Source organism: Mobula birostris, chromosome 15 (assembly GCF_030028105.1).
Source record: "Mobula birostris isolate sMobBir1 chromosome 15, sMobBir1.hap1, whole genome shotgun sequence".
In the NCBI taxonomy this organism is placed as follows: domain Eukaryota; kingdom Metazoa; phylum Chordata; class Chondrichthyes; order Myliobatiformes; family Myliobatidae; genus Mobula; species Mobula birostris.
This window is the reverse complement of record NC_092384.1, coordinates 24,192,303-24,218,047: the sequence shown is the minus strand read 5'-3', so window position 1 is coordinate 24,218,047 and position 25,745 is coordinate 24,192,303. Positions and strand designations below refer to the sequence as shown.

The 25,745-nt window shown below is 42.3% G+C and overlaps 1 protein-coding gene across 1 annotated transcript in view; it reads right to left on the bottom strand.

The window, feature by feature from the left end:
- Positions 1-4,997: 4,997 nt before the first annotated feature.
- Positions 4,998-25,745, bottom strand: part of psme3ip1 (proteasome activator subunit 3 interacting protein 1) — a 149,794-nt gene continuing 129,046 nt past the window's right edge. The window contains exons 6-7 of the mRNA XM_072279460.1: positions 18,914-18,978; positions 4,998-5,613 (exon numbers count right to left, since the gene is read on the bottom strand). Of these exons, the coding sequence (XP_072135561.1) occupies positions 5,393-5,613; positions 18,914-18,978 (286 nt within the window). The 3' untranslated portion in view covers positions 4,998-5,392. The remainder of the gene's footprint in view (positions 5,614-18,913; positions 18,979-25,745) is intronic.

Genomic DNA, 25,745 nt, shown 5'->3' with positions numbered 1-25,745 from the left:
GCTCACCCCTTTGTGCCCAAATTCGTGAGAGATTTGTTAGTCAGTTCAAAAGGAACATTTCTCAACGCAAGATTGCAGAGAATTTAGGGCTTTCAACATCTACAGTACATAATATTGTGAAGAGATTCAGAGAATTCAGAGACATCTCAGTGCGTAAAGGGCAAGGTCGGAAACCACTGTTGAATGCGCGTGATCTTCGAGCCCTCAGGCGGCACTGCCTAAGAAACCGTCATGCTACTGTGACAATTATAGCCACGTGGGCTCGGGAGTACTTCGGAAAACCATTGTCACTCAACATAATCCGTCACTGCATCCAGAAATGCAACTTGAGACTGTATTACGCAAGGAGGAAGCCATACATCAACTCTATGCAGAAACGCCAGCGAGTTCTCTGGGCCTGAGCTCATCCCAGATGCACTGAAAGACTGTGGAACCGTGTGCTGTGGTCAGATGAGTCCACATTTCAGCTAGTTTTTGGAAAAAACGGGAGTCGAGTACTCCGTGCCAAAGATGAAAACGACCATCCAGATTGTTATCAGCGAAAGGTGCAAAAGCCAGCATCTGTGATGGTATGGAGGTGCATCAGTGCCCACGGCATGGGTGAGTTGTATGTATGTGAAGGTACCATTGACTCTGAGGCGTATATTATGATTTTAGAGAGGCATATGTTGCCATCAAGGCGATGTCTCTTCCCGGGACGTCCATGCTTATTTCAGCAGGACAATGCCAGACCACATTCTGCACGGGCTACAACAGCGTGGCTTTGTAGACACAGAGTGCGTGTGCTTGACTGGCCTGCTGCCAGTCCAGATCTACCTCCTATTGAAAATGTATGGCGTATCATGAAGAGGAGAATCAGACAACGGAGACCAATGGACTGTTGAGCAGCTGAAGTCTTATATCAAGCAAGAATGGATAAAATTTCCAATTGCAAATCTACTACAATTAGTATCCTCAGTTCCAAAACAATTAAAAAGCATTATTAAAAGGAAAGGTGATGTAACACAATGGTAAACACGCCTCTGTCCCAACTTTTGTTGAGTGTGTTGCAGCCATCAAATTCTAAATTTGTGTATGTTTACAAAATACAATTAAGTTGGTCAGTAAAACTATTGAAAATCTTTTCTTTGTACTTTTGTCAGTTAAATAAAGGTTCACGTGAATTAACATATCACAGATTTTTGTTTTTATTGCATTTTGGAAAATATCCCAACTTTTCTGGAAATGGGGTTTGTAGATAAAATAACAAATTCTCTAACTCTAGACTAAAATAAAGTCTCTCATTTTACAATAGAAGATATTTAGCTTCGTGCAGCATTCACCACAAAGTACAGTAATTAGGAGAGTCAGCCAGCAGGAAAGTTGGAGAACCTTTGTACAATTAGCCAATCTATTTTTGACAGAAAATACTAAATTGGTTGGCATTCAGCAGTAGCAGTGTGGCAGGGTGATCTGTGATGTGAACCTGCTCAGTTATACAGTACAGCAAACATCTAAGAGAAAAATTGTTGCTGAATTAGGCAAGAGAAGTACACAGAAGCACTGTCACTTTAGAAAATAATGCAGCAATATTGAAACTCCTGAGATGAGCATTATGTGGTCTATATCATGCCCTGAGATGCCTCTAAACTTGTCTACTGTTGAATGTCACTTTCACTCACTCAAGATTGTGGCAGGCAGTGGTCAGTTAAAATTGTAAGCACAGTACAACATTTCAAAGTCAACTTTTTGTCATTTGCATAAGTACCTGATTGCACAGCTGCAATGAAAACCTTACTTGCAACAGTATATACACCATATTCTCCAGTAGTAGCAAACCATCAACCAGTTGCTCAAGAAACAATTGCACAATGTTGTATGAATGGAAACAGATTTGCACTACAGGCTCATACAATGACAAATAGGTTAATTGTATATTTGTGTTCTGCTACCTTCAAAAATACAACCTTGCACATCTAGTTACATTAAAGATGTATATTCCTGATCGATTCCTTGTGTCCCTTGCCCACATTAGTTATATATTGATGGACATCTTTGTAAGCAGTTTCGTCCCTTCGGACACTTGCTGACAGACCTATGAACCCACTTCATGTGTTGCATCACACCTACCTGATGGGCTTCATTCCTGCATTTCTGCTCCAACGTTTACTTACAGTTATCTTCTCAGATGCTGTTCCTCTCCACTGTTTTACCATTGAAATTTCAACATGCAGACCCTCATCTTCACTTCCCTTCTAGAGATCCTTCCTTTGGTCTCTGCCTCTAGCAAGGCACATCAAATCCAAATCTGCTATGCCTGGGTGACAGCACATTGGGCAGATGTAATTGAGTGTTAAATCGGCCAGTGGTCATAATTAAGTGATGTACTGTTGGTCTTGTATCCTAATATTATTGGCAGAGTATTCAATTCTTTCATTTTGAAAACTCTTTGACTCCTGTCACAAGCACCATAATAAGCAAGTCTGGTACAAAATATCCACTTTGACAGTCACTCCACATGCTTTGAAACACACATCAGGGTTTTAATGCAGTCTCACTTCAAGCCCTGTGTAGTATCCCAGTCAACCTCCTCTATCACTAACAGCCCAGTGTTGCATTTGTTCCAGCTTTTCCAAATGAACCACACCACAAGAGATTTCTGGAGGACTTTTCTAAGGAATACCATTGTGATCTCTCAGGAAGAAGGTCCCATTTGCCTGATATACCAAGGTTGCAGTTGCTAAGTAGTGCAAGTGAGACTGCTTACACAGATTCCTTTTGTTCCTACATTTTTATATTTACTAAGATGCTCTTGATCTTGGTCTCTGAGTTGCCTTGATCCTGCTGACTGTGTCCCTTGGTTTCATCAAACTCATGTGCTCTTTAATTGCAGAGTTCACAGAGGATGACATCAATCAAACTTAATCTGAGTACCAATCTCTATTCTTTTTTAAAATAAGTCCTCTGATTCTCTTTTAGCTCTGAGTCTTTTCCCTTGTCCAAAATTCTCACAGACAATAGAAAGCCAGTACATCCATTTCGACATTTTATTTGGATCTTGTTGATTAGTCTTAACTGACACATTAGTCTTAATGGCTCCATCGCTGTCTGTCTTCTCATTATGTCAGTGCTGCCATTCAACTTCCCCACAGCAACAGCCTTTCTTGTTCATAAACATAAGAGATTCCGCAGGCACTTGAAATCTTGAGCAGCACACACAAAATGCTGTAGAAACCCAGCAAGTCAGGCAGCGTCTATGGAGGGGAATAAACAGTCGATGTCTCAGCCCAAAATATCAGCTGTTTATACCCCACTGTAGATGCTGTCCGACTTGCTGGATCCCTACAGCATTTTGTGTGTATTATTCATTTTTTCTGGCTGCTGACTTGTAGTTTCACTTCTGCCCTGCCCATATTTGGTTTGTTTGGGTAACTATCACTTCCTTCCAGAGCAAAAAAAAATCAATACAAAATGAAGGTTTCTGTACAGAAAGACCGCATGTTCTGTATTTACCTTCTCCTACTTCTCCAAGTGTTGAGCTTAAACACTGTTTATCTGTTTATCCACCCACTTTGTTAAAAAGTTTTATTCTCTTTAGTTTCCCCAATTGCTTCATCTAAAAGCATACAGTTGAATCCATCTGCAAAAGGTTATCTCAGGTGTGTACGGGAATTTAATATAACCATCATTTAAATTGCCTTCTTTAATAAGGTTTGAGACTTTAATGCTATGCAGTAAACACGTACATGTATATCCATGGCCTCATATCTTTTTAGGTGATTATTGGAGAAGTGGGTTTGTGGTGGGATGGGAAAAGTGAACTGTGCCCAACCAAGTCTTGGCCAGAAATGCCAACTCTTTATTCCTTTCCCTTGATGCTGCCTGACCAGCTGAGTTCCTCCAGCATTTTGTGTGTATTACATGATAAAAAGGTGGATATGTTCTTTCTAAAATGAAGTATTCCTTATTCCAATAAGACCATAGAACTTGAACCACTAATGCTTCCACACACCTAACTTTCTTGTGGACTGCAGACTCCCTTCACTAATCATCCCAACACCACTGTTTTGACCAACGTCAACTCCCTGCCCTGGCCTGTCATTTTGTTTCACTGTCACAGCCAAGTTTACAGACTACAGCAAAGAAAGCAGTATTTGGTCACTGACTAAAAAACAGTCAAGACGATCAGCTGCTGTTTGTTTCAGTTACCAGCACCCTGGTTCCATTGTAATTTTTAAAGCTATTACTTAAATGATTATTCCCATTATTTTTGGTTCTTTGAATAGCTTGATTTTATCATTAAAGTATTAAATGCTCAGATACGCAGCACCGAGTCTGTTATACATGGGCTATACTTTACACTTCACATAAAAAGCTACCAGTAATGACAGAGGTAGATGTGGTAATGTGGGTAGTGGCTCCATATCTCACTACTTCAGGGCATGACGACCCTGCCCTACACGAGTCCCGGGCTCAGCTGGCTCTGGCTGACAGTACCCAGTATGGGCCCCTATCCAGGGTTACGGATCCCACTGCCTTGTGGGTATCTTCGGGAGAAGAGAAGGCTAAGGAGTAATCCCTACACAAATCCGGAGTGGAGCCCCTAAGGTGGTTGGATGACATATCACGTCACCTCCTGGCAGCTCCTACAGCCAAGCTGATGCCAAATGTACTGTTTCGCATTCCTTTGGACCACATCCGCGAGGCTGAGAGGGGGATCTTGATGTCTGGGCAGCCCAGGATCTCAATATTCATCGCCCAGGTCTGCGCCCCGGAACGGGTGTATCCATTGTCTACTTAGACAGACGGAGCCATTAAGATTAAGGCATGATATGAAGACAGATGGTTAAAGATCACAGGTATATTCAAAACAATGTGTGCAGCTAAAAGAATATCTAAAAGAAAAGTGTTTGGCAGCTGTGGTTCAGAACATTAGGTACCTAAATAAAATTCAACACACAGGTGACTGAGTGGCAAAGTCAATGTACAGAAAATACAAGGCAAACAAAGGAAAAACATTCAGAAGTAACAGAGAATTTATTTAATTCTTAAATGGCCCAAAACCTCCAAAGTAAGCTGGCCTATCCATGGATATACATTGTTAGTTTTTCCACTGCCTTAACTTGCAAGTCTTTTTTTTACAATACACCCTAGTGTAAAAACAATTATTCACATTTAAAATGTTGATCCATTCAACAATGTATCTAGTCTTTGGACACAAATCCCAAGTCACTTTAGTCTGTGATGTACTGTGCAATACGTAGTCAAGTTCTGAAACAGGGACACAAAATTTTGTATTTTACACGATTGCCAAAGATTTAGCAGTCCAAACAAAAATTACCATTTTACACAGGGAACTTTGTATTACAATCCACTTCTATACAAATAACATTGTTCCCGCAAACACTGCATTTCACGGGCTTTCAGGAAAAGGATGGGATCGAAAGACTGAAGATATGATTCGTCCTCCAGTGTTAATGATAATATCACTGTCAGAGCTGGACTCTGCGTCTGAGTCACTGCTCCCTGAGTAAGCGCCAAGGCCTGGTAGTATCCCAACGCACACAGAGGCTGAAGGATGTTCGATTCTCACACCAGTTGGGAAAAACTGTGTTTGGTCACAAGAGACTTCATCTGGAGAATAATCAAATTAAATGTCAGAAGCAGCATAGCCTACCACAGTTTAGCATTTTCTAACATCCAAAGAGAACAAACGATATGTGAATTAGTCAACAATGCAGTTAAGATTCAATGCTGCTTGACTGAACATTGAATTAACAGAGATAATTTTCTCAAAACACTCTTCATCTTTGAACCTTGAGATTTTGAGGCTAATTAGTTTTTTAAATGAACTTGTTGAACAATAACCACAGATGACAAAACTGCAATCCCCATATATTGTATAATAAGCCCCGAGTCATAACACTTAATAAAAAGCTTAGGCTACCTAAACAGAAGTTTCATGGTATAAAGAGTCAGAGCAGAATGAGAACTCTATGTTGCACGTAGCCTTTCTCCAGGCACAGGACAGGTACACGGTATTCTGCTAGCCCAGGGATCCACACATCCCTCGGTTAATGGTGGGGATCTATGGCATAAGAAAGGTTGGAGACCCCTGTACCAGCCATACTTTAACCATATTGCTCCCTCCCCCATATCCACGGACCAAACGGAGAAGTGGAACAAGAACAGGAAGGAGATAGAATGTCCTTCCTATCACAATCCTTCCATCATCTCTCCATACACTTCCTACCTTAATAATAATTCAGCCCTAATGAGAAAAATCACTGGTCTCCATCCAAAATTCCATGGCTTCACGCAGTAAATTTCTTAGCATCTCCAGATAGAACAGTCCTCAATGTGAAAGATTTACATTTTCCCACAAACTACATGTTCCCACATCCATCTATCAATTCTGTGGTCAACCTAATACATTAATAGCTCACAATCCACAGGACCACTGGTTTGGTGACACAAAGCAAATAGCTTGAGATTACTGAAAAGCCCGTTGGATGCAGAACAAATAGGTGTCCCTGATGGACTTCTAATCAAGGTTTCCTACACAATAGCCGTTTATTAGAGTACATTAAAGGTGTACAAATCCACCAAGCAAAGTTGAGGTGCTATACCATCCCAGTGGATGAAGATGAGATTACTTCACCAAGCACAGATGATGTGGTCTTTTCAACCGCTGATTCACAAGCCACAGCGATTCGCTCTGGAGAGAGTCATCATACTCCAGGTCAGACAAGAGATAACCCAGGTCAGGTTTCAGACCACAGTACCCAGGTAGATCCTTTGCATGATGGTGGTGGTGAGGAGGTAGAGAAGAAGAGGAAAGTCAGGTGGCCAGCAATGGCAGATGAGAAGGCTTGGCGTGTATTTGATGAGGATATCAGTATGATGTTGGAGAACACTCTCAGGGGAGCATCAAAGGGAAAGTTGGAAGTGATGGTTGATATGATTTACAATGTTGGAAAGTACAAGTTTGGTTTGGTTGAGTTGAAGAAAGCAAAGCCTACACAGCAACCAAGCAGGCACCAGAAGAAGATTAGTAGGTTGAGGAGAGAGCTTAGACCGTTGAGACAGAGGTGGAAGGTAGCAAGTGAGGGTGACAAGCCAGGGCTTGCTGATCTCCGAGAGCATTTTCAAATAAAGTTAGCATCACTCCGTCATGCAGAGTCACAACGTAAAAAGAGAAAGAAGAGAGAGAAGGCAAGAAAGTCGTTCTTTGAGAACCCTCACGAGTTCACAAAGAAACTGTTTGAACAAAGTAAGGGTGGGCAGCTTAACATCTCTCAACTTGAGGATCACCTGGCAAGCACTTACTCTAACGAACAGCGGGAGGCTCCTTTGCTTGACATTTCAGGGCTTGTGAAGCCTACCAAGCCAGGAGTGAAGTTCAATATGTCAGAACCCAAACTGGCAGAAGTTGAACGGTTCATCAGAAAGGCAAGGTCAGGCTCAGTGCCAGGACCTAATGGAGTGCCGTATAAGGTGTTCAAGAAGTGTGAACAGCTGAGGAAATACTTGTGGAGATTGTTAAAGGTGGTGTGGAGACAAGGTGTTGTTCCTTTGTCATGGAGTGAGGCTGAAGGAGTATACATCCTGAAGCAAGAGAATTCTTCCACATTGAATCAGTTCCGACCAATTTCACTCCTGAATGTAGAGGGGAAGATTATGTTTGGCATTCTGGCAGAAAGAACATCTTCATTTGTGATAGAGAATGGATTAGCAAATACATCTGTGCAGAAGGCAGGAATACCAGGCTTCCCAGGATGCCTTGAACATTCTAGTATGATATGGCATACCATCCAGGAGTCAAAAAGGTTGAGAAGAAATCTGGCTGTGGTTTGGCTTGATCTGGCAAATGCGTATGGTTCTGTTCCCCATGTCCTGATTGAGTTTGCGATGGAATTCCTATGGATTCCTGCTAAGGTGAGGAACTTTGTTATGCAGTACTACAACGATTTCCGGATGAGGTTTTCCACTCAGCAGTTTACAACTAGGTGGCAGAGCTTGGATGTTGGAATCCCAATGGGATGTGCAATTTCACCCATCCTTTTTGTCTTAGCCATGGAGGTCATTGTGAGGGCTGCAGAATCAGTGGGACCAGGTGTCGCACTTGATGGCGGAGGGGAGTTACCACCAATACGAGCGTTCATGGACGATCTCACCCTTTTGGGTCCCAGCACGGAGGCAGTGGAAAATGTACTATCTAGACTCGAGGAGCTAATGGATTGGGGAAGAATGAAGTTCAAGACCAAGAAGTCAAGGAGCCTTGTTCTTAGGAGAGGAAAGCTGGTTGACTTTCATTTCACCCTTTGTGGAGAGGAGATTCCATCCATTCAGGACCAACCAGTTAAGAGCCTCGGGTGATGGTACACAGAGGAGCTGAGAGACACCAAGAGGGTTCAAGAGACAGGAGAACAGATCAGCAGAGGTCTGATGTCTGTTGACAAGTGTGGCTTGCCTGGCAAGTTGAAGTTGTGGTGCTTGCAGTACAGACTGATGCCATGGATAATGTGGCCACTAACTGTCTATGAAGTGGCAATGTCCCATGTTGAGGCAATGGAATGGAAGATCAACGAGTATGTGAAGAGGTGGCTTGGAGTACCGAGCAGCCTCACCAATGTTGCAATCCACAGTAGCCAGACAAAGCTTACCATCCCAGTGTAATCCCTTGTTGAGGAGGTCAAAGTAGCCAAGGTAAGATCATTCTTGATGCTTCGAGACTCAAAAGACCCTGTCATCAAGAACACCCAGCCGGATGTGAGATCAGGCAGGAAGTGGTCAGCCCGTGTAGCAGTTGATGAGGCAGAGTCTAGATTGAAGCACAAGGAGACGGTTGGGGCTATCCAGCTAGGCGGCCAGGGACTTGGATGGACAACCCACAAGTGGTGGTCATCTTCTACAGGTAAGGAGCGCCGTGAGCTTGTAACACAAAAAATACAAGAGGTAGAAGAGGAGAAGACGTTAACTAAAACAGCTGGCCTGGCCAAACAAGGGGCTTGGACCTGGTGGGAAAGTGTTGAACAATGACATCTATCTTGTAATGTTCGGTGGCAGATGGAACCGCTCCGCATTTCTTTTCTATGCAGAGCAGCGTACGATCTGCTCCCAACGCCTGCCAACCTCAGCACCTGGTATGAAGATAAGACAGACAGGTGTGCTGCTTGTGGAGAGAAGGGAACACTTCAACATATCTTGAGTGCATGCAGAGTCAATCTTCCCAGCGGCATGCACACTTGGAGATATAACAACGTTCTCAAAGTTGTAACAGAAGCGGTTGAGCAGAGAGTACTGCAGCACAACTTATCTCATGCCCCATGCTGCACAGAACATCACATATCATTTGTGAAAGGAGGCTCCAAGTCAAGGGTGTACAGCACAGGCTCACAATCAAGCATACTTTCTTCAGCCAATGATTGGTGTGTCAAGGTCGACCTGGACGGGAGAGGCAGTTTCCCGGAGCAAATACCTTTCACCACATATAATCATATGGTCTGACAGCAGTAGAGAAGCGGTTATTGGTGAACTCACAGTCTCCTGGGAAGACAACATCGATGAAGCCCATGAGCGCAAGTTAACCAAGTATGCAGAATTAAGATCAGAGTGCAGAGACAGAGGGTGGAAGGTCTCATGCTATCTATTCGAAGTAGGCTGCCGTGGGTTTATTGCGTTCACTCTCCAGAAGTGGGTATGTGACCTTGGCTTCACTGGAAGAGGGATCAAGTCAACCAGCAGGGCTGTAGCTGGAGCAGCAGAGAAAGGATCAGCATGGGTGTGGACCAAGTATGTCCAGAGGGGCAGATAGTCAGACAGTGTATACATCTTTTGCAAACCCTTCAGTAGTTGCATAGTCTGCTCTTCAGGTGTCTATCTGTTGGATGAAAGTGACCAACAACTCTGATAGAGGCAGATGCCAAGTTTTTAAGCTCACCAGTGGGAGGTGGTGCTTTAGCACTGCTGGCCCACCACCTCAAGGGAGTCTTGATCATAAGCGGGCCGAAACTCCTGAAGACAGGTGGCAGATCAACTGATGATCCCACTGGTGGTAGCACAGGACAGTTAACATCTTAGTCCATGTGTATTTTGTAACACATTTCCTATGTCAGCAATGGAGAAGCATAATCACATTCCAAATGTCAATCCAGAACCTCCATTTGCCAATTAATTTTGTCATTTCTGAGCACTGACGCACTGCATTTGATATACCCAACAGTGCTCATATATTTTTAATGCGCATCTCAAAAATCCAACTTCTACCAATAGGGATTTCCAGGTATTTTGTAGCAAATTTCAACTGTGCTCACTTATGACTTCTGAAATATTTTCCCATACTTCACTCAAGCAATATTCCAAGTGGAAATTGCAAGGGGAAACTTTCCCATTCCCTCAGTGAGGCTTTACCCAGCAAAAGGACTTTCTGTGCTGTAACAGGATCAATAAAAGTTGGGGTTATACAAGCTTCACCTCAAGGTCAAGCCAAGTCTTTTGATTTGCCCACAACCTCTTGAAACACTAATTTTTTCTCTCTCTGACTTGTACTATTCAAAGGCATCTCAGTGTCTGGCAGGTTGGATGGTGACAGAAATTTGAAGAAAATTATGTTCTGATTCACATAGCTAAGGAAATACAGCATGGTGCAAAAGTCGTAGGCACCCTAGATTTTTTATATAGATTTTGTTTTAGATAATTATTTTTTGTCTTCAGCTTTAGTGTCAGTAGAAACAAGCAACTCTTAGATTTCCAAACATTCGTTGTCCAAAAAAATTAAATTTTACAAAGAATATTTTGTTATAGGAAGTAAAATATGAAATAACAGACCAGTTTGCAAATAAAAATGATTAGTTTGTAAGTATATAGCCCAGTGCCTGACTAAACAAAGGTAACAAACAGCTGCTAATAATCAATGACATAATGAGTTGAATGAACTAATTAACTGAAACAGAAACAGGAATCAAACTGGGTGAAGGATGACCAAACTAAAAGGTGAGGGTGTGGTAGGTGTGACAGTTTAATCTTCAAATCATCAATTTTTACACCGTGACAAGAGTGAGCACAGCAATTAGACATAAGGTGGTCATCCTGCATCAGCAAGGTCTCTCCCAAACATAAATTTTGCGGCACAGGTTTCAAGATGTGCTGTCCAATCTCTTCTGAAGAAGCGCAAAGAAAAATGCAAGGTTGAGGACCAGAAGCAAATTGGTCGGCCACAGAAGGTAAAAGATAGATCAAATTGATGTCCCTTCCAAATTGGAACAAGTCCAGCACTGCTATCAGCTCAGAAGTCACAAAAACCACTAGAACCCAAATACACCCCTTCTACAATCTAGAGAAGTCTTGTCAGAAATGGTCTTCATGGAAGGGTTGCTGCCAAGAAGCCATTCATCCAAAGCAGAAACAAAGCTGAGACTCATCTAGAGCAAAAACATGAGGGATGGGGTGCTGAACAATGGCAGCAAGTGCTTTGGAATGACAAGGCAAAATTTTGAAATTTTGGCTCAAACAGGAGGCAGTTTGTCCATAGAAGAACAGGAGAGCACTACGTGGATGAGTGTCCGGAGCTAACAGTGAAGCATAGCGGAGGTTCCTTGCAGGTTTGGGGCTGCATTTCTGCAAATGGAGTTGGTGATCTGATCAGAATTAATGGAATCGTCAATGCTGAGAAGTACAAGAAGATTTTCATTCATCACACAATACCATCAGGGAGGTATCTGATCAGTCCCAAATTCATTCTGCAGCAGGACAACTACCTCAAACACACGGTCAAGGTCATAAAGAACCATTTTCAGCAAAAAGAAGAACAAGGAGTTCTTCTCTTTTTGCTCTCATTTTACACTTTTATACACACACACACAGGATTCTGGTTAATTGGGACACATTAGAACTAAACACTATCAATAATACCAGTGGGTGGTTGTCTGTCATAGTTCCAAAGGTAGTCATAGCAGAAGGGTGGTAGTGGGGACGAGCTCCCACTGCTAAACAAATGCTGTTCATGGCATGCGTCTCAATCAGCCTCAGACAACCAAGTCCAACTCCTGGCCTTTACGTGTGGCATTGTTCTTATGCCCGGCGGAACTGTTCTCACCGACAGGAGAAGGAGCAAAGGCGGGCCACTGGCACCTTAAAACCAGTTGCTCCGGGCAGATGGGGCTCGTTAACCACGGATGGTAGCTCATCCAGGAGAGGGAAAACTCCGATTTCAAACCTCCACTGCCTTGCGGCTATACCTGCTCACGGGAAAGGCTGTGGGAGTAAACCCTGAGGAAAAATCCGGAGTCAGACCCCAAAGGCGAATGACTTGCTGTATCCGTCACTGGCACAGCAACTCCTGCGATGCCGCGAGCATGGAGTGGGTTTTGCCGTTAGGAACTCCTTGTTGCAAATGGTGGAGCCACCAGAAAATGGATCAGAACGACTTACAACTCTCCACCTACACACCAGTCATGGCCCAGTATCTCTCGTCAGTGTATATGCCCCTACCTTGAACCCTGCCTCTGAGGCAAAAGACATGGTCTACCACAAATTAGAAGCTGTTGTCAGGAATATTCCCAGTGATGAGCACCTTGTTCTCCTTGGTGACTTCAACGCCAGCGTGGGAGCCGATAATGATTCCTGGCCGTCTTGTCTTGGCCACTTTGGAATTGGCAAATTAATGACAATGGACAACATCTCCTGGAGTTCTGCACCTGTTGCAGCCTGTGTGTAACTAACTCCTACTTTCAGATGAAGTCGCAGTACGGGGTCTCATGGCAACATCCACTGTCTAAACAGTGGCACCAACTGGACATGATCATCACCAGGTGCTCTTTTATCAACTCTGTACTAATCACCCGCTCATACCACAGTGCAGACTGCGATATGGATCATGCTTTAGTATGCTGCAAGACCAAACTACGTCTGAAGAAAATCCACCACTCCAAACATACTGGAAAACCTCGCATCAACACAACACAGATGAAACAGTCAGAAAAGGTTGACCAGTGTGCCAAGTCAGTACAGGGCACTATGACTACCTCCTTACAAGGAGATACTGCAACAGAAAAATGGTCATACCTTCGCAACACCATCCATAAATCAGCACTCTCTATCTTTGGAAGAAAGACCACAAAGAGCAGTGACTGGTTTGAGGCAAAGTCCAACATCATGACTCCTGTCATTGAAGCCAAGTGTGCAGCTCTCACAGAGTACAAGCGCTCACCATCCGATCAAACACTCCAGGCACTTCAAGCTGCTAGAAGCAAAGTGCAACAGACTGCAAGGCAGTGCGCAAATGAGTACTGGCTCCAGCTCAGTGAGGACATTCAGACAGCAGCTGTGACAGGCAACATCAAATCGATGTATGATAATCATAGTCATACTTTATTAACCCCAGGGGAAATTGGTTTTCATTACAGTTGCTCCATAAATAATAAATAGTAATAGTAATATGTAAATTATGCCAGTAAATTATGAAATAAGTCCAGGACCAGCCTATTGGCTCAGGGTGTCTGACCCTCCAACGGAGGAGTTGTAAAGTTTGATGGTCGCAGGCAGGAATGACTTCCTATGATGCTCAGTGCTGCATCTCGGTGGAATGAGTCTCTGGCTGAATGTACTCCTGTGCCCCCCAGTACATTATGTAGTGGATGGGAGACATTGACCAAGATGGCATGCAACTTAGACAGCACCCTCTTTTCAGACACCACCGTGAGAGAGTCCAGTTCCATCCCCACAACATCACTGGCCTTACGAATGAGTTTGTTGATTCTGTTGGTGTCTGCTACCCTCAGCCTGCTGCCCTAGCACACAACAGCAAACATGTTAGCACTGGCCACCACAGACTCGTAGAACATCCTCAGCAAGATGGTATCAAGAAGGCCCTTGGCCCATCGCAGAGCAAGATAGCACCCCTGAAGTCATCCAGCTGTGAAATAATCACCAAAAAAATCAAGCAGATCGAATGCTGGGCAGAACACTACTCTGAGCTCTACTCGAGGGAAAATGTTGTTAGCTCAGCCATTGATGCCATCGATTGTCTACCAGTCATGGATGAACTCGACTCCAAACCAACCACTGAGGACCTCAGCAAGGCAATTAACAGTCTGGCCCCAGGGAAAGCTCCTGGCAATGAAGGGATTCCTCCAGACCTGACCAAACACTGCAAGAATTCACTCCTCCAACCTTTACACGAGGTCCTCTGTCAGTGCTGGAAGGAGGGAGACGTACCACAGGATATGTGTGACTCCAAAATCGTCACTTTGTACAAGAACAAGAGTGATAGGAGCAACTGCAACAATGACAGGGGTATCTCCCGCCTGAGTAATGTCGGCAAGGCCTTTGCTCGTGTAACTCTGGCACGTCTACAAGCTCTGGCAGAATGGGTCTACTCTGAGTCCCAATGCAGTTTTCGCACAAGGAGGTCAACTGTCGACATAATTTTCTCACTCCGTCAACTCCAGGAGAAGTGCAGGGAACAACAGAAACCCCTCTATGTCACTTTCATTGACTTGACTAAGGCATTCGACCTTGTCAGCAGGGATGGGCTCTTTCAGATTCTCAAGATCGGCTGTCCCCCGAAACTCCAAAGTATCATCAAGTCATTCCATGACGACATGAGGGCAACTGTTCAGTACGATGGCAGCTCATCAGAACCCTTCGCTATTCGTAGTGGAGTCAAACAAGGATGCGTGTTGGCCCCAACATTATTCAGCATCTTCTTCTCTCTGCTATTGAAGCAGGCGTTTGGGACATCGACAGAAGGCACACCAGGTCTGATGGGTGGCTGTTCAACCCTGCGCGCCTGAGAGCAAGAACAAAGGTGTGAAAGATCTTAATACGTGACATGCTCTTTGCCGATGACGCTGCTATAACTTCGCACACCAAACAGCAACTACAAACTCTCATGGACCACTTCTCTAAGGCGTGCAAGGACTTCAGGCTTACCATCAGCCTAAAGAAAACAAATGTCCTTGCCCAGAACGGAGTGGAGACACCAGTCATTACCATCGACAATTACAATCTAGAAGTGGTCCACGAGTTCACATACTTGGGGTCGACCATTAGTGACACTCTCTCCCTCGATGCTGAAATCAATAGTAATATCAGCAAAGCAGCATCGATCCTTGTTTGACTCTCCTCGCGGGTCTGGGAGAATCCGAAACTCGCTACAAAGACCAAGACTGCCATGTACATTGCATGCGTTATCAACACCGTCCTGTATGGTAGCGAGACTTGGACCATCTACTCCAAGCAGGAGAGGAAACTCAATAGTTTTCACCTGCGCAGCCTTCGCTACATCCTCGGCATCACCTGGAGAGACAAAGTCCCAAACCCTGAGGTCCTGCCCTGCACTGGACTTCCCACAATGTTCAACGTTCACGCTTTTAAGACAACACAGACTGCACTGGCTGGGCTACGTCTGTCGTATGAAGGATGATAATACTGCCAAAGAAAATCCTCTATGGAGAGCTAGCAACAGGCAAGAGGAACGTTGGTAGACTCCAGCTTCACTTCAAGAACCTCTGCAAGCACGACATGAAAGCCTTAAAAATCAACACGGAGGATACAGCAGATGACTGCAACAAATGGCGAGGTACTCTTCAGCAACACCTAGAGCAAGGCGAAAGGGTGATCCTGAGTCAGTTTCAGGAGCAGAGAGCTAAATGGAGAGCACAGCGGACAGCGGACAACAATTCCACGATGCCCTACACATGCAGCAACTGTGGCAGAGCCTGCCGTTCCAGGATCAGCCTCAACAGCCACAGTCGATGCTGCTCAACAAACCAATGACTACCAGAAGTGCAGTACCCATGGCCGACCACTACTGTCAGAGGCCACACACGTCTGTCTTATCTGAGGATGACAGAAAACCTGTGCGAGAGTGTTTAGAAGAAAGTAGAAGTGCCATGTAATGTGGCAGTCTGTATCCACATGAAATAAGGTATGTTAAGGCACGATAAAAGATGGCCAGACCTTTAGCCGCCAAAATAGAGTTGAATTAAATGCTTTCTGAGTAAACCAAAGAAATTGTATTTATATATACTCTGTACTATCCTTGACGCTCTTCAATGTAACGTGAAAAGCAAATCAATTGAAATACTAACATTAAGGCGACTGGGGACACTCTAATTCTTTAAATTGTACACAGCAATTTTAAGGGGATTCAGTTAAGCTAAAGTTAGATGTATCAGTATTGCAGTGAAGGAACAGGAATTACAGAGGCATGAGCGAGGAGCTGGCCAAAACTGATTGGAAGGGGACACTAGCAGGGATGATGGCAGAGCAGCAATGGCTGGAATTTCTGGAAGCAAATCGGAAGGCGCGGGATATATACATCCCAAAGATGAAGAGCTCAGAATCAGGTTTATTATCACTGGCATGTGATCTGAAATTTGTTAACTTAGCAGCAGCAGTTCAATGTAATACGTAATATAGAAGAAAAAAATAATAATAGGTAAATCTATTACAGTATATGCATATCGAATAGATTAAAAGTCATTCAGATAACAGAAATACTATACATTAAAAAAAAGTGAGGTAGTGTCCAAGGGTTCAATGTCCATTTAGGAATCGGATGGCAGAGGGGAAGAAGCTGTTCCTGAATTGCTGAGTGTGTGCCTTTAGGCTTCTGTACCTGATGGTAACAATGAGAAAAGGGCATGCCCTCGGTGCTGGAGGTCCTTAATAATGGATGCTGCCTTTCTGAGACACCACTCCTTGAAGATGTCCTGGGTACTTTGCAGGCTAGTACCCAAGATGGAGTCGACTAAATTTACAACCCTCTGCAGCTTCATTTGGCCCTGTGCAGTAGATCCCCACCCCCCTCAATACCAGACAGTGATGCAGCCTGAAGTATTCTAAAGGCATGATGACACAAATGTGGCTAACAACAGAAGTTAAAGCCAATGTAAAAGCTAAAGAAAGGGCAAATAATAGAGCAAAAATTTGTGGGAAGTTAGAGGATTGGGAAGCTTTTAAAAACCAACAGAAAGCAACTATAGTCATCATTAACAAAAAGATGGAAATCGAAGGTAAGCTTGCCAATAACATTAAGTAGGATACCAAAAGCTTTTTCAGATACTTAAGCTGTAAAAGAGAGGTGACAGTGGATATCAGACAGCTGAAAAATGATGGAGAGATAATAATGGGGGACAAGGAAATGGCAGATGAACTGAATGAGTATTTTGCATCAGTATTCACTGCGGAAGATTCTAGCAGTATGCTGGAAGTTCAAGAGCGTCAGGGAGCAGAAATGTGTGACGTTGTAATTACTAGAGAGAAGATTTTTGGGAAACAGAAAGGTCTGAAGGTAGATAAGTCGCCTGGACAGATGGTGTACACCCTAGGGTTCTGAAAGAGGTGGCTGAAAAGGCTGTGGAGGCATTACTAATGATCTTTCAAGAATCACTAGATTCTGGCATGATTCCGGAGGAACGGAATATTGCAAGTGTCGCTTCACTCTTCAAGAAGGGAGAGAGGTCAAAGAAAGGAAATTATAGACCAGTTAGTCTCACCTCAGTGGTTGCGAAGTGTTGGAGTTGATCGTTAAGGATGTAGTTTTAAGATACTTGGAAGTTCATGATAAAATAGGCTGTAGTCAACATAGTTTCCTCAAGAAAAAATCTTGCCTGACAAATATATTGGAATTCTTTGAAGAAATAAAAAGTAGGATAGACAAAGGAGAATCAGTGGATGTTGTGTACTTGGAATTTCAAGGCCTTTGACAAGATGCCATACATGAGGCTCTTAACAAATTAAGAGCCCATAATATTACAGGAAAGATACTAGCATGGATAAGGCAGTGGCTGATTAACAGGAGGCAAAGAGTGGGAATAAAGGGGGCCATTTTGGTTGGCTGCCATTGACATGTGGTGTTCCAGAGGTCTGTGTTGGGAATGCTTCTTTTTATTTTATATGTCAATGACTTGAATGATGGAATTTCTAGCTTTGTGGCCAAGTTTGCGGATGATATGAAGATAGATGGAGGGGCAGGTAGTTTTGAGGAGGTAAAGAGGTTACAGAATGACTTAGACAAATTAGGAGAATGGGCAAAGTGGCAGTTGGAATACAGTGACAGGAAGTGTCTGGTCATGCACTTTGGTAGAAGAAATAAAAAGTATAGACCATTTTCTAAGTAGAGAGAATATTCAAAAATGTGAGGTGCAAAAGGACATGGGAGTCCTTGTGCAGTATTCCCCAAAGGTTAATTTGCAGGTTGAATCAGTGGTGAGGAAGGCAAATGTGATGTTAGCATCAATTTAAAATAGTGGAACAAACTCAATGGACCAAGTAGCCTAATTCTGCTCCTGTATCTTAGTGCCTTATCCAAAGATGTCACCTCCAATATCGTAACTCTCTCTGTAGAGTAATTAGAACTTCAGCTTAGATTTTTGTGCTCAAGTCTCTGGAATGGACTTGAATCCACAAACTTCTGAGGTAAAATTCAAAAGGTAAAAAAATTAATACCAGCTGATCATGGCTAAGAGGAGTCAAAGGTGGCTCATTACCTGACAGGAGCCACAATATGCTCAGCTTCCATGGGAAATGGAGAGGAAAGGAAGAAATCAGCTAGGGCTTCTGCAATGATCATTATCTAGTTAATACTGCTGGTAAGCTGGGTCAGCAGGTATTGGTTAAAAGTAGCTTTGGGTCAGATGTATTGGTTCCACTTGGGTAGAGGCAAGGAATAGCTAGTTGAACCGCACCTCAGCTGGAGTTTGCTATCTATTAAGTTCAGTTCCATGGGAGATTTGTTGCTTTTTTTGAAATAGCATGTTGGATCAGTGAAGCACATTTGTGACATGAACAATGCTAAAAACAGAGGGGACATTAATAAAAATTCCCGTCACAGGGAGAACACTATGCACATATTCTGGATGTTTATACTGACAAATGTGGAGCAGATGGCATACATGACAAAGATAATTTGGGAAACATTACTTACCATCTTGCCCACTTCCTTCGACAATATCCACCTTCTGCTTTTTGACTGTTTCAGAGCTTGTTGAGCTACAGTGAAGTGACAAGAAATGAAATTGAAAAAGTGGAATTAAGGTTTTAATATATTTGTTTCTTCTATCTGAGTTTGATAATGCATTCAAATTCACCATGAATTATTTTAAGATTTCAGGAACTATCACTATTACTGGCCACAGCTGCTAAGACAGATCAAGCAAAATCAAATAAAGACACTATGCATTAAGTTATATTAGTTAAAACTTAATAGTTGTGGAATAACAAATTAAAATTATTTTCCAGATCGCAGACAAAGAATGTTGAGCCAATACAATGCTGTTTGAATCAGGCTAGTTTGTTGAAAGATTCACACCAACAGTACTGAACGGCAAACAGTATGCCCGACTGAGAAAAGAACAAAGCAAGAGACAGAGGACCAAACCTTTACCCTGAGGAGTTAGTAAAGGTACCAAAACTACAGCTGAAATAAATGGTTCCTGAATATGGCAAAGAGTTTGTATTTATATGTGCTTGTCCTGTCCTAGGGATGCTTCAAAGTGACATACAACCAACTGATGATTTTTTTTTACACCATTAAGGATCATCCACGATATATCAGAATCAGGTTTATTATCACCGGCATGTGTCATGAAATTTGCAAACTGTTTCGAAGAGGCCTGGAAACAAAACCCTACAGGAGCAGAATAGTTTTCCCATTGTTGGCTGCGCTAATATTCTTCTGGAAATCAAGCAATCCCACAGAACCAAGTGTTTAAATGTCATTTAAAATGTAACAGAAAGTAACTACAAAACTGAAGGTGAAGATAAAAGTCCAAAGTTCATTCGAAGATTTATATTTTTAACAGTGGAAGAACCCCTCACACATAATAATCTATCCAGAGCAGATAGTATAGAAGTCACACCAAAGCTTGGAAAATACCTGTACAAGTTCAGGATATTCTGCCGGACAAAATTTCTAAAAATGCTTTTGAACTTTCAGAAAGCTTTCAACATGTTGACATTCTAATTAAAGTGGAAGCCAAAGGAATCCACAGTAGACACAGGACTGAGTAACTTGAATTTTTTTAACAGTTAAACATTTCAAATTATATAGTGGCACACTGTGAGAAGGTGCTGACTGACAAGGCAAGCTTGTTGCTCCTTATCTAAGGAGACTGCCTTGAAGCAGAAAATGTTATTGTTAAATCAGCAGACCACAATAACAAGAAATGCAGTAAGAGACAGAGGATGTGGTTAACACAGGGTGGAGCTTAAATCTCCTGTGCCATTGAAACAGCAAATAAAAACACACTTTGAATACAATATAAATGTTAAGTGAAGGAACAAGATTATCACGAAGGTCACAAGATTAACAATACTTTTAACTTTGACAAAATATAGAGCTGCAGTTAAGAAACAAAGTGGACAATAGCAGAACAGAGGGAAATTAATCAGTGAGAACCTAAAGTAAAATTTTAATCATACAAAAAGTCAGAGACAAAGTGAAGCACAAGTTTTGGTATCCGGTAAGATAATTAAACAAAAACCTCTGTGTATGTAGCACACATATTCAGAATAATACTTCGAGGTATATTGAATTGAATTGAATTGACTTTATTTCTTACATCCTTCACATACATGAGAAGTAAAAATCTTTACGCTACATCTTCAACTAAATGTGCAATCAATGTAATTTATAATAATTCATAATAAATAGAACAGTCAATGTAATATAAAGTATACTCAAGTCAGCGCAAGTTCATCAGTCTGATGGCCTTGTGGAAGAAGCTGTCCCGGAGCCTGTTGGTCCTGGCTTTAATGCTGCGGTACCACTTACCGTACGGTAGCAGCTGGAGTAGATAGTGGTTGGGATGGCTTGGGTCGCCAATGATCCTACAGGCTCCTTTTACACACCTGTCCTTGTAAATGTCCTGAATCATGGGAAGTTCACAGCTACAGATGTGATGGGCTGTCCGCACCACGAGTCCTGCAATTAAGGGAGGTACAGTTCCCATACCAGGCAGTGATGCAGGCAGTCAGGATGCTCTCCATTGTGTCCTTGTAAAAAGTTCTTAGGATTTGGGAGCCCATACCAAACTTCCTCAACTGTCTGAGTGTAAGAGGCGCTGTTGTGCCTTTTTCACCACACAGCTGGTGTGTACAGACCACGTGAGGTCCTCGGTGATGTGGATGCCAAGAAACTTGAAGCTTTTTACCCTCTCCACCCAACATCCAATATCAATAGGGGTTAGCTCATCTGCATTCCTCCTGTAATCCACATCCAGCTCCTTTGTTTTTGGGTCATTGAGGGAGAGGTTGTTTTCTTGACACCACTATGTCAGAGATATGACTTCTTCCCTGTAGGCCACCTCGCTAATGTTTGAGATAAGACCAATCAATGTAGTGTTGTCAGCAAATTTAATTAGCAGATTAGAGCTGTGGGTGGCGATACAGTCATGAGTATACAGGGAGTAAAGGAGGGGACTCAGTACACAGCCCTGAGGGGCTCCTGTATTGAGAGTCAGAGGATTGGAGGTGAGGGAGCCCATTCTTACAACCTGCTGGCAATCTGACAGGAAGTTCAGGATCCAGCTGCACAAGGCCGAGGTCTCTGAGTTTCTTGTCGAGCCTGGATGGAACTATGGTGTTGAATGCTGAACTGTAGTCCAAGAACAGCATTCTCACATAAGCATCCTTCTTCTCCAGATGTGTAAGGACGGCATGTAGATCAGTGGCTATTGCGTCATCTGTTGATTTGCTGTGTCGGTTGGCAAATTGTAGGGGGTCCAGTTTGGGTGGTAGCAAGCTGCAGATATAATCCTTGACCAGCCTCTCAAAGTATTGCTTATTATTGAGGTGAGTGCAACAGGACGCCAGTCATTCAGCCATGTTACCTTGGTCTTTTTTGGTACAGGGACAATGGTGGATAATTTGAAGGAGGAGGGCACTCTACACTGGGGGAGGGAGAGAGAGATTAAAAATAAACGCACCTGCCAGTTGTGCTGCGCAAACCCTAAGTACTAAGTATCAAGACTATTGGAAGTAATGACAAATATAAGTGATATTGAAGTACATGTCAAGTATAGGAAGCTGGTATCAAGTGAATTCCTTGAGAAAACAGGGAGTAAAGGGTTCACTTAAGAGCAAAATCAGTAAAAGGGGACATGAGATAGCTTTGGCAGGTAAAATGAAGGAGAATCCAAAAAGATTATTTGGGTATATTAAGAGCAAATGAATAACAAGAGAATGAATAGAGCCTGTTAAAGATCAAAGAGATGGTCTATGTGTGAAGCAGAGGAGGTGCGTGAGGTCCTAAACAAATACTTTACATTTGTGTTTACTCTGGAGAAAGGCGTAGATGTTTGGGAACTCAGATAAGTTAATAGTGATGTCTTGAAGAGAGTGCAAATCTCAGGAGGTGCTGAAGGTCTTAAATTGCATAAAGTAGATAAATAACCAGAACTTGATCAAGGGTATCTTAGAACATTGTAGGGAGATAGGGAAGAAACTGCAGGGCTGAGATATTTGTATCATCCATAGCCTAATGTTGTGTCCTTATTTAATGTTTGCACGGAAAAAATTGGGAACTATAAAATGGAAAGCCTAAATGGAGGATAAGTTATTGGAGGAGATGCTAAAAGATGTGATCCACGTGGATTTGGAAAGGTAAGGCTTGACTAGAGAAAACCAGCAAGGCTTTGTGCATAGGAAATTATGCCTCAAGAATTTGATTGAAGTTTTTGAAAAACAGACCAGGAAAATAAATAAGGGTAGTGAAGTCAACCTCTGCACAGACTTTAGCAGGTTCTTCTACAAGGTAGGCTAGCTTGGAAAGTCAGATCACATGGGATCCAGAGCAAGCTATCCAACTGGATACAAAACAAGTTTGATGATATGAAGACACAGAATGATGGTAGAGAGCTGTTTGTCAGACAGGAGACCTGTAATGAACAGTGCATTGTAAAGATCTGTGCTGTTTCCACTGTTGTTTGTCATCTAACTGAATTGCTTAAATGTGAATGCAAAGTGGCATGATTAGTAGGTTTGTGGACGACACTAAAACTAGTGATAATAGTGAACAGTAAAGAAGGTTAACTAAGATTAGAATGGGACCTTGAGCAACTGGCCATCCTCACAAACACATGTGGATTGAGCTGCCAGAGGAACTGATAGAGGGGTGTATAATTACAACATGAGAAGAAAACCTTTATATAGATTCATGGACAGAAAATGGTTAGAGGGATATGGGCCAAGAGCAGGTAAATGAGACCAGCTCAGTTGGTCAGCATGGACGAGTTGGGCCAAGAGGCCTGTTTTCTGTGAGTTTTAAGTATATGAATGCAAAGTATATTTTAAGCAAGTCTTTCAGAGAAAAGAAATCACTTCAAGCATTCGAAATAAACTTCTAGATGAAACAGAATCATGTGTGGCACAACCTTCGCCGAACTGCCCAACATAATCCTACCTTCTAGCAATAGCTCAGTAGGTCACAGCTCAAATTTACAACTAAGGACTGTTTAAATAAGATGAACATGTTGGCTCTAACATCATTTCAGGCCACTGAGTTCCAAACCTCTGCAATTCTCAGGATGAAAATTATTTTCTCATTTTCCTCTACCAATCCACCTACCAAATGCTCTACATATACATCCTCTAGATTTTGATACTCTGCAAAGAAAAAAAAATCTTCCCTACTTAGTTGGTATTAGGGATTCAAGAGATGGTGAAAGGCTCTTGAAGTTGAATTAAGATAATAGAGAGACAGATTGAACCTTTGCTTATTCATGTCCCTCTCTCAGGAATTGATGGGCTATTCACACTTTAATGAGCTTCTTTAGAATTTATTTTACTGCCATCAAAATGGTCAGTTGGATTGAATAGCAAGATTAGCAAAATGCATTAACCATCAGCTGCATATACAAGCTAAAACCGGTCATTTTATTTAAAATTAAACAACAAGTATCATCTAAGTGATAATAATCTCATGCATATTTACAGAAACTTATTTCAATTGTATAATGAAGATCTTCAAACTACAAAGTATTATTCATTCCAGTGAGTGTTCCCAAGCCTGTACTAATTCAGGTTATCTCAATCAAGACACAAATGTAATTGCTGAAGCCAAGAATAGTAAAGTAAAAAAAACTGCAAAAGCTGGAGAACTGAAAACCACAAAATGCTGGGAATTCTCAACAGGGCAGGTAGTATCTGTGATGCCAAAGACAGAGATAATGCTTCAAGGTCAATTACATTTCACCAGAACCAGAAGAAAGTCAGAACTCAAACATGTTTTAAATTCTGAAGAAAATAGTAGTCAGGGAAAGGATGGTACGGACAGCAAAGGGAACACATGATGGAGTGGTGAAATGCTCTTATGCCCAAGTAGAAATAAATGGAATGAGTTAAAATTAGATCGTAAGAAATCAGAAATAATTAATACTACCACTGAGACCTCAAGACTCAGTTATTAAAACAACTCATTTCCATGGTTCATGGAAAAGGCTAGGCTGTGCATCTTAGTTGGATGGCTTTTTTCAGGGTTGTCACAGACCTTGATGGCAAAACGGCATCCTTACTTTCAACAAAGCTTTGGTTTGAAGCCATGGAAACAGCAGAATGGTTTGGGGAGCACACTCAAATACAGGTCGACCTTCACTAGTCCGGCACCATTAGGACCTGAGGAGGGCCGGATTAGTGAAAATGCCGAATTACAGAAAGATCACATTAAGCATAATCTGTGCCGGATTATCGAGGAAACCGGATTACAGGTAGTCGGATTAGTGAAGGTCGACCTGTACCAAGTTTAAAACCTGCAGCCAAAAGCAATGTATGTAGCCAAATTCACAGAATTTAATCCTTTTTGAGTTTCCAACAAAAGAAAATCCAAATCCTCTTCAGAACCGCTGCCATTCCCTGTCCAATTGATGAGATTGCCCCAAATGAAGATTATAATTTATCATTAAAAAGGTGTCCTTTAATTGCAGTTATGTGCACTTAGTGGGTTAACAACACATTAACAAGTTTTCTCTGCCAGCACAAATTGGTTTTTCCAGTTATGCAAGGATGCACACCTTTTAAACAGAAACTACTCAGAACAGAATTTCAAGTTGCTGCAATACTGGAAAAGAGGAATTGGAAGAAGTTAAAATAAGTAATTTTTTCACTCTCCAGTTTTCTGACTTTATCATGTGCATAGCTTGGTCTACAAATCTCCCAGTTTTTCCTGCAACACCTGTTCTTCATCTTTCCCTCACAATTAGACTCCATGTACTACACAACTTCAGACCAGAAATCCATCATAAATGATACTACACTGCAACAGCTACAGAAACTGAAAATAATCAGTCACCAATATCATCTGTAACATGAAGGACAGGGAATAAAAATTAATTAAGATATATGCAATTAGCTCATTATCAAAATATAAACACTGTGGGTTACATTCTACCACCTGATAGTACTGTATCCTTCATATATCACAGTTCAATTACTCTTCCATAAAAACATTTGATTACATTTCCATCTTCTAATCGCCAGAAACACAATCCAAGATATCCCTCACCCCTCAACCTCTTGAACCAGAGGGGATAACTTCACTTGCCCCATCACTAAACTTTCCCAAACCCTATGGACTCACATTCAAGGGCCCTTCATCTCATGTTCTCAATATTTGTTGCTTATTTATTTATTATTATTTCTTTTTTATTTTCTATCTGCATAGTTTGTTGCCTTTCCCACAATGGTTGTTTGGCCACCCTGTTGGTTCAGGTCTTTCATTGACCCTATCACGATTCTTGCATTTACTGGGTATGCCCGCAAGA